Source organism: Onychostruthus taczanowskii, unplaced genomic scaffold, assembly GCF_017590055.1.
Source record: "Onychostruthus taczanowskii isolate IOZ18803 unplaced genomic scaffold, ASM1759005v1 scaffold8, whole genome shotgun sequence".
NCBI lineage: Eukaryota > Metazoa > Chordata > Aves > Passeriformes > Passeridae > Onychostruthus > Onychostruthus taczanowskii.
Genome location: NW_024505892.1, coordinates 10,909,877 through 10,929,753, shown reverse-complemented (window position 1 = coordinate 10,929,753; position 19,877 = coordinate 10,909,877). Strand labels below are relative to the sequence as shown.

The 19,877-nt window shown below is 40.1% G+C and overlaps 1 protein-coding gene across 3 annotated transcripts in view; it reads right to left on the bottom strand.

Moving 5' to 3' along the window:
- Nucleotides 1-229: 229 nt before the first annotated feature.
- The window catches only part of PLEKHG1 (pleckstrin homology and RhoGEF domain containing G1), a 126,308-nt gene continuing 106,660 nt past the window's right edge, over nt 230-19,877 (bottom strand). For all 3 annotated transcript variants that reach the window (XM_041423946.1, XM_041423947.1, XM_041423949.1), the window contains 14 exons: nt 18,022-18,068; nt 17,405-17,555; nt 16,288-16,419; nt 13,759-13,941; nt 13,576-13,671; nt 13,384-13,470; nt 11,497-11,530; nt 10,938-11,030; nt 9,679-9,717; nt 9,198-9,220; nt 8,129-8,347; nt 6,928-7,035; nt 4,437-6,105; nt 230-3,475 (listed from right to left, as the gene is read on the bottom strand). In XM_041423946.1, coding sequence (XP_041279880.1) covers nt 2,373-3,475; nt 4,437-6,105; nt 6,928-7,035; nt 8,129-8,347; nt 9,198-9,220; nt 9,679-9,717; nt 10,938-11,030; nt 11,497-11,530; nt 13,384-13,470; nt 13,576-13,671; nt 13,759-13,941; nt 16,288-16,419; nt 17,405-17,555; nt 18,022-18,068 — 3,984 coding nt within the window. In that variant the 3' untranslated portion in view covers nt 230-2,372. The remainder of the gene's footprint in view (nt 3,476-4,436; nt 6,106-6,927; nt 7,036-8,128; nt 8,348-9,197; nt 9,221-9,678; nt 9,718-10,937; nt 11,031-11,496; nt 11,531-13,383; nt 13,471-13,575; nt 13,672-13,758; nt 13,942-16,287; nt 16,420-17,404; nt 17,556-18,021; nt 18,069-19,877) is intronic.

The window sequence follows — 19,877 nt, the reverse complement described above, 5'->3', positions numbered from 1 at the left end:
AGCGGCAGCGAGGCCGGGGGGCGGGCGGGGATGGAGCGCCGCCTGCCCCCGCTCCCCGCCCCGCCGCTCCCCTGCTTTCGCTTCCGCTTTTTCTTTGAGAGAAAAAAAAACTCCGTCCAAATCACCCCCGAACATCAGCTCCGACAAGCAGAAGACAATAACTTTCTTCTTCCGCCCCCCCGCAATGAAAAGCACCCAAAACTTTTGCATACTCAACGTTTATTAAAAATAGTATGAAATGGTCCCTGGGAGAAGTTACAATACTAGTAGAAGTCCCTTTTTTCTGGTTGGTTGGTTGGTTGTTTTCCCCTCCCTCCCGATTCCACTGGTTGCATGAGATGCGAGTTAAACATTCTCCTAAAGCCGTTTAAACAAATCTAGATGAGCGCCCACAGATTTACTTTCTATCCGTATTTACAATACTTTACAAGCTATATTAAATAAATATGGAGAGGTCTGCTACACCTCGGCGTCTTAAATATGTACAACATTATTTTTCAGTCGGATTTTACTAGATAGATAGGGGTCCTATCACAGGGGGTGCGCTGACTGTAACAAGTATCCCTGTGGTACGAGCTAGTAAGTACCATGACCAACCAGCCCTCAAAATAACAATTCCTAGCCAATGCAAGATACGTGTGGTAAATAATACAGTCAGTTCTAATAAATTCAAGTCCTCAAATCTTAGTCTACAAGTAATTAGCTGTACACTGATAACTTCAGTTTTTCCTCATGGTAACCAATGTAGTTAATAATCAGCTGTTCTAGAAGTACAGTGCTCCGTACTGAGCACTGAGGGGAGTGATAGGTGGTTAGTAAAAATAGTATTTCAATGGAATTCCTTTGTTTATTGATATGTTTAACTCGGTACTGGCTTTATCCATGTAATCTGAAAAATGTAAGCACCAAAAAAGAACGACAGTCACACAAGATGATCAGTGTAGACGTATCTAGGCTTTCCTTTCGGTACAATGTTTTTTCAAGTAACAGAATCCAAACCCGTGCAACAAAGATGATGAAGGGAAGTTAAGTGCAGATGGTATTGGAAAGCCTGTCCTTGCTCTAAACGGCAGCATTTATTCTATACACTATTTGCAAAAGAATGGAATGTATTCTCATTTTTAAGCTACTTTTTATTGTACATGAATTGGATTAGAATCAGCACTGATTGATTTACAAAAGGTTTTTTTTTACCTCTCTCTGTCAGGAAGGGTCACTTCCTGCTACAGGAGATGCATGCCCTGGGGACTGCAGCTTGTCACTCAACCAGCAGTGTAACTGAAACACCCTATGGGCCAAATGCACCCCACAATTAGTATTTCACCCAAGAATCTGGCCAGGCCTCATTCTCTCACAGGGTTAGTGACACTGGGACTTGAACAACTGCCTAGCAGGTCACTGTGTGTAACACACAGCTTTGTTTCAAACTCTACCCAGCAGCTTTTGACTGCTGGGTGCTGAACTCAGATTTGGCTTGCGTGTCACAAGATGCTCAGATACTCAAGATACTCAGATCTTGCTTGTGTGTCACAAACGCCACCATCACTGGACATACCAAGACTGGCCTAGCCCTCTTGGCAAGCAGTGCAGCTCCCCTTCTAATGCCAAAACCATTCCCCAGGCAAGGACTGTGTCACATCCACAGATTCTCATAAAAAGCCTCCACTGCCGTCTTCTGCCTCCTATGCAGTTCCAGAAAGTAGAAGAGGCTTCAGACACAGAGCTATCAGTCTGGCACAAGTGCTAGGACTAGATTTTCTTTAAAATGTAAGAAGCTTGCTCTAAAATAATGTAGCACATGCATTGGTCCCACACACTTGGCATCTGCCTGATGAAAAGTTACGTGCAAAAAGGTTATGTGCAATTGCACACGTAGCCTGTTGGTGTAATCACCAGAACCCTGCTCAGAAATCTGCACAGTCACAGGAGCAGCTGCCCAGCTAAATGCTCCTGTATGTAAGCAGAGTAATCATACAGGTATTTTGGATGCAGAACACTGGACACCAACTGGAAAGTCTAAATACCAAGGTTTCCAAATGATGAAATGGCTTAAGAATCAAATGTTATTACACCTGGTTAGATGGCAAAAATCAGGGGGTATCACACCTAAAAAATGAAGAGATGTGAAGGGTCAGTAGGAGATGAGAAGTTCACATGTGCTACAGAGAGACCCCAGACAGTGCACATGCGGCCTTTTTCACATCCAGGATTCTAAACCATTTTTTAAAAGATACATTTTGCATCTATTTACAACATTATTGCGATACAATGCCTGATAGTGTAATATTATGGAAATACGTGATGCCAGTACTGATTGTCCTAGTATATATTCTGTCATGATAAGGCAGTACAGCTAGAAATTACTGAAAGCATCAAGCAAAGCTACTTGAACTGAGACACTGAAACTTTTCCCTTAAAGACTGGACAATATTCTGCTGATTAGGAGATGGTACTCTCCACAGGTAGTCATTCAGTTTATCCGAATCACTGTATGCAGTCAGATATGGGGTAAGTGCGTGTTTGCTGCTAGCGGACTTCGCAGGAGTACAGGAGACAGTTTTGCCACAGAACATTTCAGAAGGAACAGCATCTGTGTTACGCAGTTTAGGATCTGATTTCCTTGTTTGCTTCTGAGAAGTCTCCAAGTCAGATCCCTCATCTTCAGACTTTATTTCAACATAGTCATCATCATCCCCTTCTCCTTCTTCAGAATCTTTGAAATTCAAAAAATAGTTCTGAGTAGCCATCTGTGCTGTCAGAGGGGAGGCTCTGTTCACTCTCAGGACCTTTTGAGAATCCTGCAGAATCATATCTGAATAGTTTTCAGGGATCTGCTTTCTGATCTCTGGCCCTGTATATCCTGAAGCAATTCCAGGAGTCTGATGGCTGTTGAATCGAAAGTTCCTATTCAAATGGAGTCTTTTCTTATCAATTTCATTATCATATACAATTGATTCTCCAGACCTGTTGACCACTATTGAGGACGAGGACTGCGACCTGCTGTATGCCTGTGGTTTTACACTGCTTACTCTCCTCCCCAGCGAGTTATAGACATGATCTTGATGCAAGTTTTCTTTGTTTGGTTGGCTTATAATGGCACTCCACCTCTGTGCTGGGACATGCAGACGGTTAGAAATCTGAAGGGAAGGCACTGAGCCAGCTGATGGCAACTGCTTCGAATTGCTTTTTGTACCAGCTTCTGTAAATGAGTTCTTGGACTTTGGGTCCTGGGATTCGGAACACGGAGAGAAGTCGGCCAGTTCGCCATTACTGTACGTGGAATGCAAAAGCCAATCTTCTGCTCTTGAGCATTCACTGGCAGGCTGGGAACGGGGAGGACATTTGGCCATGGGTGTGGAAAACCTCCCAGCTGATGGCTCCTGAGGAGTGGCCCCAGCTTCCTTTTGGACCTTAGGCGTACTGTCCCTGAAGACAATTTGGTCATAAAGCTGGGAATATTCAGCTATTCTGGCACCTAGAAAGAAGAGAGAATTAACTTAGCACAGATGAGGAATCCATTTCAGCGAATCATACTAAAATTTTAATATCTCAAAACACTTAGTATTAGAAAGCTCTTAGAGAAGAACTTTCAGTTGTGTCAATAAATTTGGCCTCTGCAAAGTAACATGAAACATTGGAGGCCTTTGCATCACATTTCTGTACACTTTGTTGAGGAAAAGAAGCATAAAATATCTTGGTACAGTGAGCAGTCATGCAGGACACAATGCAGCACAGGGTTCCAATAATATGCTGCTTGTTTCTTGTTAAAATGGAAAAGGACATTCTAAAAATGGCCTGATAAATAAGATATTTAGGGAATTTTAAAAATATCACAAGAAGGCAAGAATGACACTCTGATGCATGGAGTCTGCTGGCTCCACATCTTCCATTTGTTTCAACTGATCATGGACAAAAACAGTTCCAGACATGTTGCATATCCATGACTTTGCACATTCATTAGCTGATAGAAAGATTATCAGCTCTTTCTTATCTGACCACATTCCTTATGCTTATGGGTATGATTCTGAATGGTACCTGAGCAAATATACGTGACTTGTTAGAAGGCAGACTGACAAGAAAAAACACTGGTTTAGTCAAATTCTACAGAACACGCTATTAAAGGAAACAACTGCTTTTCTGTAGGGAGGCCAATAGTGCTTCAGGCATGATTTCTACTTCCAGCCTCAGCTGAATTGCTCTTTCCTGACACTGCCCTGGTATTTCTTCCCAAAGTTATCAAGTAACAAGAAATGAGATAGAAAGGACCATTCATGTTAAAGCAGTGTGAGAAAATTAATTTCAGTTGTAACACAGAAAATATGATCCTGATACTCAATGACCAAGATGAGAAAAATTCATACTTTTCCAGTTCAGAACACAAAGTCCACTGAAAGTTACTGAAGAAATGTATCTGTACAGAAATGTTTTTAACATACCAATAGCAGGACCTCCTTGTTTCTTCTCCTCCAGAATAGCAGCAAGATCTTTGTGTTTCATTTTCTGTTGTCTGCTAGCTGGCTGTTCCTGCTCTGGACTTTTAACTTTCAAAAGCTGGTTAGCCTTCTTAATTTTTTGACTGTACTGTCTTGCCATCATAAAAACTCTGTTCTTTGTTTTATCCATAATAGCCAAGTCATTTTCCACACCCTCTGCAGGTGTGCTGGACAGAACACTACTGGCAGGCTCATATGGACTATCTACAAAAGGCATCTCACTGGAGAAAGAAGATCTGTTCAAACTCATGAAAGAGTTCTCCTTGCATGGTGTACTGTCTTCAAACCTCAGATTAGCCTCACTTATGGTGGCAGCCCTGGGCTTCACAGTTTTAGGGAAAATAGGAGTTTCTGGCAGAGAGAGAGTAGACAGTGAGTACTCCACATCTCTACTCAGTTCAGGTGTGCTACCAGCATGCAGCCTTTCCTGCATGTCATCTTTACAAACAGGAAAGGCTGCAAGGACACGGTCTCTTGTCTTTTCCTCATTTTTCTTGATGTAGTTCTCCAGGTCATTCCAAATCTCGTCTACTTCTTCTGAGAGTTTATCTGCCGCAGACTTATGCGACAGCGAGTCAGAGTTGGAGGAGCTATCGACTAAGCTCAAATAGTCAGTGTCAATGGGAACACGATGGTAAGGACCTTCATCTTCACTGAACTGCAGACTCTCCTCAGAAACAAAATGTCGTAGACTGTCACAATATGCAAAATCTTTTTCCAAAAAACTTCTCCTTTTAGAGGATTTTAAGGGTTCACATTTAAAAGTCAATAGAGATGTTTCTGGAAGCCGTATGGTGTCATAGATGTTGTCTTCAATAATTCTGAGCTCATCCAAACTTGAAGTTGGTGCTTCTTTACTGAGCAGTATCTCCTCCCTGCTAGCATGAATGGACATTCTCTTTTGATTTGCTGTTTTCTTTTTGGAAGTTGAATCTGAGCTGCTTTTGCTTTCAGCCTCATACAGAGAGTCTCTAGCGGATCTCCGGGGACCATGATGTGTTTCCTCCCTTCTTGTCAGACCCATCAGTTTTAAGTCTTCATAGCTTATATTATCATAAACATGTTCAATATCATCAATAGTCAGCTCCTCTGAAGATTCAGGATACGCATTCCTACTGCTCCCCTCTGCTGTCTTCACTTCCCTTCGAGAACCATGCTCCCCTGTTTTATACCTGGTGCTGGCTGGACACATGTTGCTTTCACCAGCACTACTGGCCCGTCTAACAATTTTGTGACGAGTGGGGCTGGAAGTCTCGTTTTGATGTGCTTGCCCCAAGTGCCAGCTGCATGGACGGCCAGAAGAACCCCTCCTTTCTCCACCAGGAGCTGAGCTTGTGTTGGATGTAGACGCTGATGGTACAAACATCTGGTAATCGTCTTCATCATCCTCGTTCTCATAAGGTGGGCGCCGGCTGGGGAACAATGCCTGCCTGATCTGATGGTCCGTCCAGATGTTTCTGACGGAGGTACCTCCCCCCAGGATATTCATGATCAGGGAGTTGCTCTGAGGTGTGCTGAACTGTCTAGGAGACTGTGGCTGTCTAGCTGTGCAGGAAAATGGAAGATCAGTATTCAACTGCATTGATTCTTCATCTGAAGGGTCCTTAGAGCTCTGTGGAGAATTGAAATTTGCAGGTAACATTAGTATATCCCTGTAATAATAATACAGCAATTCCCTCTTTTCACAGGACTGCAACAGCACCAGTGTGTCCTGCAGCAGAGAATCATGTGGAGATGGGCAGGGCAAGTGCTCTCTCTCAACAGAGAGTGAGGGAGCCAAGGTGGCAGTGCCAGACTACTTTGCCTCCTAATCCTTACCATGGCTCAGAGTTCACTCCCGGTATTTAATAACATCTTACTTCAAATACAAGACAGTAGCTTATGTTAATGCATGAGTAATTAAAGGCAAATTTGTTTGGCAGGAGTTGGATTAAACCTTTTATGCTAACTCTGCAGTTTCACAGTTGGATTAAGCTAATCTGACTCTGGGCTTGTGCCAAAAGTTTTGTTCTTCTCCTTTTCCTTGCCTATAACCCTAGCAGAAAGGAATCTTATGCTCTCTAGCACATGCCAGTGAAAATGTCTTTTTCTTTTTAGTGTAAGTTTTCATCCAGATCTAGTTTACAGCAAGGCCACGTGCTCCCTAATGCCAACATAAAGGATGCTTTAGATATTGCTGGCCAGAGCTTGGGGGAGTGAGGGAAAGATAATTCCTTTTATCTTCAGTTAAAGCTGATAGGTTTGGTTAGTTACTTGTTTTTCCCAGCTCCCAAAAGAAAGAGTCTTTTCTCATAGACATGAATATTTTAATGATATGAATATTGATGCATGACATAAAGAGAAGATGATGTATCTGTCAACCTAGGGAAAACAGATTTCTTTGAGATACCTATGATTCATAGCAAAATAGAAGTAAAAAATAATAATTACCTACCTGCATTTCACATTTATTGAGATTGAGACTTCTCCGTTTTTCAACATTTTCAGCAGCTTGACTATTAAGTCTTTTTCTTCCCCCTTTTGATTTCTGCAGTGAGTTTTGCTGTGATTTTAAAGAAAAAAAGAAGTGAGGGGTAATAAAACCTACTGTTCTTTGTACAGTCTAGTTCAGAGGAATTACTAGAGATACAACAAGTCAGGGAACCTATACTGGGAGATGAAACAGCTCATGAGTCGTTAGCACTGCCACAAGAACAATTCAGAGATTATAAAACCTGTGAAGTATCTAGTAGTTGCCAGATCTAGTAGTAAACACTAAGCTAATAGTGTCAATTTTTTGGTGGCATTTTTTGTGTTTACTCATTCTTTTGTCTTTAATTATGTTGGCAAGAGGGGGAATTACAAGACAGTACACTACACTGATACAAGATACTATTTTATGAAATATTTATAATGAAAATAGTATAATTTCAAAGAGGAAATGCTGTCAGCTTCAAAAAGAACCTCAATAACTAGTTTAATATAATTTACAAAATAGATGAACCACACAATGATATGACCTCAGTATCAACTATACCAAATAAACTGAACATCTAGTTTCTTTAATACAGGCACATTTTGAAGTTGGATTTTTAGTCTTTCAAAGGTACTACATATGTGTGAAAACATCATACTGAGTAAGAAAAAACTACCATCTGTGCAGTAGTAGGAGATAAGACTCTCATTTTCATAAATCCTACTCAAAACTCCTCATATTCAAGTTCACACATCTGTAGCTACTGCCAGAGGCTCACAGATCAAGAAACATGCAGCAGTGTCTGAATCTCAATATAATATTCAAGCCCTTGCTTTGAAAGCACTGTCTCTGCATGAGTCCTAAAAAGGTTTTTGCATGGCATCAGCTGAAGAAACAAGGAAAACCCAGTTGTGTGCAACTGGTCAAACTTTTCTGTAACAACCAGGTTGGAGGACTGCAAGGACTAAGTAAAATTCAAGCAGTGGGAATTTCTCCCTCTATGTAGGGACTTATACATCTACTCTGTTAAAATGCAAGTGAGTATGTGTGAAGCCGAAGTAAAAATGTTTCCAAGGAGAGGAAGTTGTAAACATTTGCAACACATTCCTGCCTGTTGTACATGTAATTTTAATCCTTCTTCCATTCTCCCCAAAAAATTTTTTTCCCCACTTTTTCCTACCTGTTCAGACTCTTCTTCATCATCAGCATCAATCTGTTCTGTTGCAGATGTCTGAAGAGTTTCATCATGATCACTACTGTAGGCTGGTTCAATAGACTCTTGAAACTGGCTCTCCAGCCCACTGGACTCCAGTGAAACCTTCTTCCTAGAATTCAGCAGGGCTTCACTTGATCCTAGTTTGGTGGCTTGAGATAATAGGGCTCCTTCAATGCCCATCCGCTTCAAAAAATAATGAAACTTTGATCAGAAGTTTCTAGAGATTCTACGTTTTAGTAAGATCCTCTTATATCAGACTCACAGGCAAGGTTTAACCTACAGTCAGTTAGCTGCAGTGAATTGAGATTTATAGAGAAGTAAGTACAACAACCAGTACTTTTCCATGTAATATTTAGAACTGAAAAAATATATGCAAAAGCCCCCATTCACATCAAATTCTGAGCTTCAATATCATGGCATGACAATGAAGTAATATCTAATATACTCTGTTTATAACATACACACTTTCAAAAATTCCATCCTAAAACCCCAAGACCTGAAATTCAAAATGAGACTTTCAAATTGCACTGGAAATTTCCATATAAATTCTTACAGAAAATGTAAAAATTACAAATGCTCGTTACAATCTGCTTAAGCTGCATGTGCTGCATGCTGTTTGATGATGTATCATTACATATATACATCTCAGACTAAGTTGAAACTTTCCAGTCTTATTTAATAAACACAAAGATAATATGATTCAAAGAATAAACACTATTTTTATACACTGCACTTCCTTGATTCTAGTTGTATTTTTAAGTATCCTGTAACACTAGTAATTGATTGGACTGTATTATAAGCCACAACCATATATGGATTGGTGATTTTTTTCTTTATTAAATATTCCCAAAATAGTAAGCTGTATTTCTACTTCTTTCATTCCAGTAATCTTATTTGAGATGCTAAATAACATTTATAGGTTTGTTTTCATTCTTAAGGTCAACACAACCAAAAAGATGCAGATTCTCCAGCAAATACTGTGCTCTAAAGTCACATGAATGGGCTAAAACAACGAATTTATGAAATGGCTTACCTTCTGCATATCTGGGCTTACATCTGAAAACAAAACCACATCAATGAATATTGAAACTGGTGTCAGGGTATGCACATTTCAATGCTACCCCAGTTATGAATTCCCCAAAGGGGGTTGAATGCAGCAGCAACTGAGCAAACAGACTATATGGGATTTCTGATAAAACAGAGGCAGCATGAGCTTTACCAGAGTTCCACTTGAGGCCCTGATTTTGCAGCATTGCTATGATGTGAGGAACTGTTCACAATCGCCAAGACTTGGTGTGTTCAGTTCCTAGGATGTTTACAGGACCAATCCCCAATTATGGAAAAGCAGATATTAGATTTAAACACTAACTTTTTGGTTTTCCCCCCCCAAAAAAAAATTCTCTTCCTCCCCTTAATGTATTTAGGGACAGTTACAAGTAAAAAAGATTCTGTCTTCAGTTGTTTTACAAAGTACAGGAGCACCAGGTCAGTAAACAGTACACAAAGTATCTTACCATTTGACTTCAAAACTTTATGGACTCTAGATGAGGGTTCTGAAAAAGACAACAACATGTTTACCCACTGTGGCATTCCAAAGAAAGCTGTGGGCATCCTGGACAACTTTTTTTAACATGTATATAAAAATTTAAGCTTCTGAGCCCACATAGTGAAGCCAGATTTTCTTTATTGCAAAATTTCCTCACAAAGATGATCTGTTGAAGTGTCAAATCTACAGCTGTTACCAAAGCACATACTTGTTTCTTAATGCAACAGCAGTTGTCCTCCATTCATCAAGGCACACGTAAATTTTTATCTCATGCAAAGATTCCTGCTTTCGAAAGACCTTATCACCTCTGTTACTGCTCTGCAGTGTTAGAGGTTTTCTATTCGAAATATGCATAAGGTACCAAAGTCTTAGATGGCTTAGAAAGTGTAAGTAGCTGAAGATTACATAGGAGGCCCTTTGGTCAGTATTTTGTATTCTTGCTTTCACAGAAAGAGCAGCACCAATGCAACAAAGGTGTGCAAACACCTCAGAAACAAAGGAGAACATACCTCAAACATAATTAGAATTTGACTGCTTTTCAGGCACAAATGCTCCTGTATGTTAAATCATTACATCAATATTCTCATGAGCCTTGTTTAAGTCATTCCCAAAACACAATATTACAGACCAAATTGGAAAGGTCTTTAAGGAGACAAATAGGGGAACACAGGGACTGCAATATGTAGTCACCCAACTACAAAGACATTGGTAGTGCCTTTGAGAGTAATTATAGATAGATGTTTGAGCTAGGAGGGCAAAAAAAGCCCAGACTCAGCAAAACCACCTCTCAAATCTCTATTATTCATAAGGTAAACATGACACTAAGTATAGATAGTAATCATGTTTTGAAATAATAGCCTATCATAATCAGGATGGACCACTTCTGAGACAACAGTAACTGCAGTAAGGGGGAATGTCAGATTTAAATAATGTGACTGGCCTTCCTGCATATGCACTTTAATCTATTAGAGAGTACCAGGTGTTCTTTATACATTCACCATTACAAATGTATATTCCTTAAATTAAATGCAAAATGTAGATAAAATTAAATTACAAGAACAACAAATGGTTAGTAAGATACTTCATCCACATCGGAGAGATACTGTGCCATGTTACCTGCCTGGAGCGCAGATTAAAAACCAATTCCATGTATCCAGCCTATCCACCCCTAAAACAACCCTGCTTGTTTTTCCTTTTGTCATCTAGGGTATAAGTGGCTTTATTCACCTGATTTCCGCCTCACTCTGTGAGGAGTAGTGCCTTCCTTAGGCTGGTATGATTTCATTTCTCCCTCTGGGCTATAGTGGAAGCCTGGGTGATCTGTGGAACAAGCAGAGGCACAGGGAATAAGAGAGTGACAAGGATGGCACTTCACATGCCTTGGCAGCCCTCTATGGAGGCAGTGCCATCATCCCTATATGCCTAACCCAGCTGCACCCCACCACAGCCTGAAGCTACACAAGCAAGATGTGCTGCTGGGGTAGCTGCTTCCCAGGCAGCCATGGAATGCTTTACCCATCTAGCTGGGCCTGGCTCCAGAGGGCTAACCCAGGAACATTTATCCACCACCATCCTGTTTGTCTGCCACTTTCTCAGTCAGAGCCTTCCCAACAAAATCCACAGGATCTGCATCTAATTATCTAATTTTGCCTTTTCCAGCAGGGTCATAATTCAAGGAACATAAGCCTGGCATTCTTCCATCTCAGATGACATCAACAGCTAAAGCCAAAATTTTGAAGATGGTTTTATTGATTTTTAAAACAAAAGGGAAAAAGAACCAACTTACGTATGGCATCCATTTCCAGAATTGCCTGCTTGGCCTGGAAGAGAAAAAGTAACAAAAGAAGAAGTTAAAACTGTTAGTAGCAGGGCAAGTTGTATTGCATATTATACACAGTAGTGAGCTTATATGCAAATAACAGCAATTTTAATTTGGGAACTAATAAATATGGTTACCACCATTATTTTTTTTGTTTGCATTTTTTGTTCTTCTCTGTATTTTGGACATGTTACATACGGGGAGGAAACTTTTGGTGGCAGGAACTCACCAGAGCTTATCTCCAGGTCTGCACACAAAACCTGTTGTTCATTGCACCCAGAATCTTTATCTTGCGTGCCCATGTCTGCACAGGCAGTGCAAGGAGAGGAAGAGTGTGTGCCATAAAAAATTCATAACTTGGTTTAACTAAGATTGATGCAGGATAAAGAGCATTTCCTGATGGCTTAAAATTTGTCCCTTTTTTAAAATAGAAAAAAATTCTGGATGTTTTAGGAAGCATATCAGCTACTAAGTAAGAAAATAATCTACACTGAAATATCCTGTCTAAGATGCTTGCCCTTGTACAGGTGCAGTTTGGTAATTTTCCACCAGGCGTCACATGTGGACTACTATTGCATTCTCCAGAAGCTGGGCAGACAGAAGCTTCACAACCAGCAATTACCGGTTTGACAGGAAAAAAAAAATTAAAAATGTACAGATAACCTCAAAGATTTATTTCATTAGACTTTTCCTTTCTCAAGTGATTTCTCTGAGAAGAAAATATTTTTGTTTTCACATTTTTTTTCTACAGATAAAATAAAAATTGAGTAAGAAATAAGAGAAAAAATTATACAAAGGCTGAGATCGTGTTGTATTGTTTTTAACAATGTAATAAACTGAGTATTTACGGTGTAAGTATGTATACTAGCATAAACATTATACCTTCAATAGACTTTGTTAACAAAAAGAGAAGAGGAAAACAGGACTTGTTGGGCTTTTTTCTTCCATCTCTTTTTGTCACACTGTTGAAAATGCATGTGAGTACAGTATGGTGTATGTCAGCCACAGGTATTATTTTTTAGCCATTACATCATAAAACTGAGTGAAAAAAACAGCCAGGGAAACTGAAAAACCAAGAGTAAACTCAGTGTGAAAAAAATTCTGTTTCCACACCAGTCAGTGTCTGCTGTGTCTTGGCAAGAATTAATGAGAGTCAACCCATTTTGTGAGGTGCTGTATATTACACTGGGACACATCAGCTAAAGCTCTAAGACTGGATTTTATAAATAAGAGGAGGAGATTTCCTTTTTCCAAGATATTATAGCCATGAATATGATATCAGTGCCTCATTTTTTCTGCCATAAAGCTCTCTAGCTATCCCACCAAAAAGGGCCAGATGTCCCAGCTAAGGTTGCTGGGTTGAGGATGGGTGTGTGTAGTTGCAGTGAAGTGTGTGCTGCCAATGGCTTCATTGCTATGATACCTAACCAAGACTGATTAAAAAAACCTACAGTACTGCAAACAGTGCATCTCAGTCTTAGCTTGATGCTGCTTTGCAGACAGGCAGCATCAAGCTAAAATGTGCTCCCAGAGTAAAGCTTTCTGACATTGCACCTCCGTTACTTATGTCTTGGCAGGCAAATGCTGCTAACCCATTCTTCTATTCCCATACCAAACCCTGCAGATAATTATAGTAGAACTTTTCCATTAGTTCTAAGGAACTAATTTTTTAAAAATATAAGGAAACAACACATTAATTAACATCCAGGAATCTAAACTCTCTGTATATTGCATGCATCTTGCAGCTAACAAGAGTGTTCTAAGTTAGTTCCCTCACAAGGAGGTGTCCTGTGATTTTGTTTGCATGTTTTGGTTTTTTTGTTTGGTTAGTTTTTGGTTTTGCTTTTTTTTTACCTTGGCAGGAATTTTAGCAGGATGATTTTCTAGAATTAACCTCTTCAAGTGAAGAATCCAAAGGCGCTTGTCTTGCTGCGACTTTGCCTGATAAAAAAATTGGGCACCATGAGAAAAATTCATTCCTACACTAGGCAGGGCCATATGGACATGAGCCATGTTATCCAGTGGGCAGGAGGGTTTCTGTGGTACCTGGACAGTATGTTGCATCTTAGGATTTTTGTAGTGGAAGACACTAAAGCTAAGTGGTTCCTTTGGTATTACTTCAACAAGCATCAGGTTTCCACACTGCAATGAAGAGAGGAAACAATGTGATCACAGAGGAGTTTCAGGGAGACCTTTAGACAGCACATTACCACCTGCTCTCTGACATACCAGTATGTGAGCTTTGTATGCGAACATTTCATCTCTCTTTTTTGTAATCAGCAGCATCTTGTCAAAGAGGAACAATGTGCGCTCATTTTTGGCTCGCTGAATGCGGAACGTTCCTTCTAACACCAGCTCCCCGTAACTCGTAAGGTCTGGCCCTTTCCAGTTAGTGAGCAAACTCTGTATCTCCTGCAACAGGTCAAAGAACAGCAACCAAAATTAATTTCAGAGATCTTGTTGAAACAAAAGACCCAAATGATCTGCTGAGGCCATTCGCACTCTCCTATATAACATTTAGCATCCAACAGCGGAAAGTACCAGACACCAATCCTGAGGCTGGTAGGTTATCTGTAACATTGCAGCCAGGTGCTTGGAGGCTCACTGCAAAGCCCACACCAAAACATGCCCTGAGTCCTGGTTACTGCCTCTGCATGGACCCAGCAAAGAGCCCTGAATTCCCTGGGGCAGTCTGTAATGAAAGAGCACAATCTCTGCTCCCCTTGCTCGCAGAGACAGAAAATCTTTTGTAAGTCAGTCGTCAGTCTCTCTCATGCTCTCCTTCAAGTCCCCAACCAATCCCTCTTAACATTTCCCTCTCACCCTGGGTATCCTCCTGAAGTTGTGTGTTCTCCCACTGAATGAATTATAATGCCATGTCCATGTCCTATAGGCCCATCACAGAAGACACATCTGTGAGGTGTTTGGATTGAAGAGAAGATTCCCAGAAAACTAAACAGCCACAAGTGATTCAGTCAACTGAACATCTGAATATTTGCTTGTATCTTAATGATTTGTGTAGATACCACAGATATTTCTCACCTTATTTATTATTTAGGAAAAAAAAAAAGTTGGAGAAACATCTAAGAACACCTTCACAAGACTGTGTCACTTAGCTATGGCTATCCTGTTTCCTTAAAGTACTTATGTTTTCTGTCAATGGCAATGACACAGGACTTAAGCATGGCACATCAAATTCTAAAAGCAAGCTAAAATTTTAACTAGGAAACTCTTTAAAAACATCCATCAGACTTTAAACCTGGCACCATTAGCAAAGCAGGGACAGATTGCCTCATCCTAGGTTGGTCACTCTAGGACATTAGACTTTAATACAGCTTTCAGCTAGAAAACATTACAGTCCATTTGAAGCACCAATGCAGGCTAAAGCATTCACAGGACTAAAACCCCAAAGCAGCAACTTTGGACTATACAGACAATTGTTTATTAAAAAAAAAAAAAAAAAAAAAAGAATTTAAAAAAGTTGTACTGTATCAGATCTCTTCAGGAGCTTGTTAGTAAGTCAGGATACAGCAAAGGGATCACGCACACCACTCTTGAGAGACACTTCGTGCAGAAACTGCTGCTGCAGTACTTGCAGACCACATTGCAGTGTGACAGCCCACAGAAGGCCTATCCCTATGGCTGCAGAAGCAGGTTTTACTTTTTTAATAGGGAACCATGAACATAAACATTTTCCACAAACCCAAACATTTGCCAACTGAGCTCAATAAAAAAAAAAAAAGGTTTTGTTTTTTCCAAAAACATTTAACTCCTATTTATTTCTGAATATAATTACTCAGATTTATAGCAGACTGTTGTTAAAAGTCATTAGCATGCATTTCCAGCAATGTGTGGCAAAGGTTACCCTGCTGCAGCCAAGAATTGTAAAATTTTCCTTACACATAAACAACAGCAACACAAAAAATAATCATTAAAAAACCCCCAAAATAGAAAAAAGAAGAAAACCATCAAAAGGGTGAATAAATTTAATGTATGTTAAAAAAATAATGGGCAAAGAATTACATTATATGCATTTCTGAAATGGGATAAGTTTATTACTCCCTTTTATTAAGTAAAAAATCCCCCCAATTTTTTAAAAGTGATATAAATATTGAAAATGTAACACATAAGTGTGATTCACTGGGAACCTAGAAACAGAATGAGAGCATAAATTCTACAAAAGAGCTTGCTCCTTGCTCTTGATGACAAAAATTACTCAGGGCATAGCTTTTGTTTCTTCTCCCCAAAAAAATCTTCATTTGAAGGGAAGCTAGAGTTTTTCCAAGTATCATGTTTCTAGGTTTATGCTTTTCACAAAGCAACTGATAATGAGTTTTCTAAAACCCAAGAGGAAAGCACTTGAACAAGAATCAGCAAAAGAAATGCCTCAAAACAAAATTAATCAGCACAAAGGGAAGAAATCGGAAACCACAGGATTTCTGAACAAAGCCATGCCCTAGGGTTGTACAGCAGTGCTGTACAATTGAGGGAAAGGAAGAAAGAAGAGTTATCTTAAGTTCCATATTACTGCAAAATAAATGCTTTACAGGATGCTGCTTGTAGGTTAGAGATGTCTGAGATTTTCCTGCAGCAGTTATGACCATGGTTTCCAAGATCAAACAGCCACAGGCATGCTCAACAAGAGTCTAAATTATGACTGACAAAGATTAAAAGAAAAGATAAACTAAAAAATGTTAATTGCATATATATTGACAAAACCAGCTCACAAACACACCTAACATTTCTCTGGGAACTCACCTGGAGCCTGATGGCGTGTTCATGTTTTCTCTTCATGTCATTTATATGCCATGCCACTCTCTGCATGGTATCTATGGCATCCAGCACCACATCATAGCCCTCAGTGTCCTTGTCAAGGTGGTTTTCTATTTCCTAAGACAAAGGGAAAAAAACCCAGAGTCCCCTTACTCCTAAGTGAACTTTCCCAGTCAAATGCAATACTGTGTTTTTATCTGTACTGTTTTGTCTGTGCATCGCAATCACTCCAAGGCAACGTTCCTGCCTTTGTTAGTGATGCGTGTTGCTATCAATTTGATTCACACAAGATGACAAACTAAGTCAAGGCTTTGGGGTCAGTTTGGTAGCAAGGACACTTGCAGCAGCCAGTGTGACCAGAGAGGCACAGAAAGAGGGCGCAGCACACTGACAGGAGATCTTTCAGACAGCATTTAATGTCTTTCCTACAGCACAGAACATTTCTACACACTTACAAAACTCTGATGGAATTACCCCAGGCTTTGCTTTACAGTTGGAGAGCAGAAAAGCAGGAGGCATTTAAAATAAGGATCAGTGTCTTTACATTTCACTAGAACATGACTCTCTAATAGGAAACATATGTGGAAAATGTTAACAATAAATCATGAATTTCCAAAACTTGCTTAACTCAATTCACTGAATGTGGAAAGAGTTCCCATTTCCTCCATCATTCCTCTCCACAAAATTCTTAGCAGTCAGGGCGTTTATATAGATTTAGTCCTTCTGTTAACCACCCCCAGCATTGCAACATGTGAAAAAACATTGTTCTTCATTGGAACAATAAATTTGTGTACAAAATGTTTAATCATGACAAGAATTTTCCAAACAACCCCAGAATTACAGACCAGCTTTCAAAAAAAGTGCTAATTATTTGGATGCAAAGACTGATGCAATGTGTCTAAAATAATTACCATAAATTCCCCATTCCAAATAGATGCATGTGGTGTGAAGTGACAAAGACAGAAAGTCTCCACATGCTGAAATCAAATACCCACAAAAGCATGAGCATTTAGGGAAAACCAGAACCCTTCTAACCACCAAACCTTGTACCAGAGGAAGGAACTCCTACGTGCAGCAGCCCTAAACTAAATGCATTTCTTACGTGCAGAAGCAGGTGGTACTTGAGGATGCGTTGGACAGGTTTCAAGAGGTAAGAGCCCAGGGGCAGAGAATGCTGCAGTGCTTCTTGCCGCTCTCTGAAGAACTTGGCCAGTGCCTTGTTCCTCATGCACTCTGTCAGCACAGCCACAGACCTGAAAACATCCATACACGGCTCTAAGACACTCTGTTCCCATAAGTCTGTAGGTAAAGTAAAGAATTGCTTCCTTTTTAGCTTGTAAAAAGCGGCAGCAGGTTCCCATTCCAATAACTGCTGTTTCTGCTGTTTGGTTTGGCTTTTTTTAAAACTTATCTTGTGCATTCAGCTATGTTCTCCCTTGATATGCAACCAGTCTCTCTTACTGGGAATTGTATAAGCAACGTTGCAGAATAAGACCATCATTTTCTAAAGAAGGGTAAAGCACTGAACCACAAGAATAGATTAAACAAAACTTAATTTTAAAAAAAATATTTTTTTCTTTTTTACATAAAAGGTAAATTCCCTCCAATTTAGGAAGGGCAGAAGCTTTTTTTTTTCTTTTTTTTTTTTCCCTAGAGTGTAACTTGCATTACACAAACTGGCCAAGGGACAGAGGAAGAAAAGGAGCCCATAATTCCTACCTTGGGTAGTTGGTGCAGTACTGCGTATATATGTGGAAATCTTCACTCTGCACAGGGAGGAAAAGTTTGCATATATTGAGATTTGGTCAAACTAGCAGCTAATGTGTGCAAGATAAAGATGATGTCAAGACAACACCTGCTTCAACTTCTGATCAATGTGATAGTCCTAACACAACCAGAATTTAATTTCATCTTTTTGTGGGGGAGGTTTTTCCTTTATTTGAAAGAAAAAATCAAGAAAACCTAACACAGATAAAATAAGTGACTTTGCAACAAAGCCTCCAAGGTACCCTATGAAAATCTATGCATGTCAAAAAAACCCCAAAAAACCAAAAACCTGACCAAAACACCATCACTACACAGACGTCCTTCAAACAGCTGGCTGCACTTATCTAGTTTTTTTGTGTGCTGGAGCACACCCATGTCACAGAATCATAGAATATCCTGAGTTGGAAGGGACTCACAACCAGCTCCTGGCCCTGCACAGAACAACCCCAACAATCACACCACATACCTGGTGTATTTACTGGGAGAATTAAGTTCTGCAGGTTATGTTTGGTGTGCCATTTTCAAGCAATTATAAATACTTTCACAGGTGAGCACAGTCTAAGCGTGAAATTAGAAGCCACAAAAGCGATTTTTTTAAGAAGTAAATTATGTGAAAGCAGACAGCTATTACCCCAACAAGTTGTAACTAGATCTGGGTGGGTTTCCACACTTGCCTGTCACACTGAAGTTACTCAAACTTAATGCTGATAAGCTTCTCAGAGCTGAAGTCTGAGTTTCATTTCTTTCTTCCCTGGCTGAAGATTTTTTCTTAATAATCACAATTTAATTCTATGCAAGAACAGATTTCCAGAAACATTCCCATGTGCTCTAAGTCCACATCTGCCTATGAACTTCTATCCCAAACAAGACACAATTTCTGCAGCTTACTGGAGTCCTAAAGGCGAAGAAAGCACTGTAGAATGGCAAAGTACTCCCTGTATCAATCACTTTTCCTTTAATAAGCCCTTGGCAGATAAAACACAATCCTCCAGCAGTGAATAAGACCCCAGTTTCCACCCCAAGCATCTTCAGAACGGGCTCTGGCATTCTGCAGCACAATAGCTGTGCTCCACGAGGGGCTGTCTCCCAGGCATCACTGCTGGTGAATGGCAAGACCAAACATCTGCATTCACAGAAGGCACAGTGCTCTGAGGAACACCACCCCTGGGGAGATGGCTGACACAGGCTGTGGCTTTTGTTTTTCACTGTTGGGGTTTGGTTGTTTTTCATTCAGCTATTCATCAGAAAGAGCCATCTCAGGCAGTGCCCTTTGCCAATTCCAACAGCACTGGTGCTGTCCCCCTCTCCCGAGGGTAAAGCAGGTTGTGCCATTCATCTCTGCACTGAGCAGTGATCCATAAGGACCCCATAGAAAGTAAGATGTTACCCTGCAGGAGTACAAGTCATTGCAATTCATTTCAGTATGTCCTACTGGATTTCGCTATTCACTGTTCTGAGAAAAATAACTCAAGCAAACTTCTAATAAATTTTCCCCAGGGGACTGTGATCCCCATTTACTCACTAGTGGGCTGTAAGCTTATTAAACTGCTCATCTCTTAGAAACCAACAAACTAACTAAAAGTAGTCTTGATACAAATACAGTTAAATAATTTAGCTTGGTTTTTCACACTTGAACTAACTTTGTCATGGCAGCTCGGTTTTGTGGTGGTGTTACCTATGTCCCACGTCCACATGCAGAGGAAGTGAGCCTGTGTCACAGGCAGTTCCGGTCCATGCCTGTAAGCCCAGACATAGCTCCAAACCCTCTCCCCTCAAAACTAAGAATTAACAGACCTTAGAGAGCTACA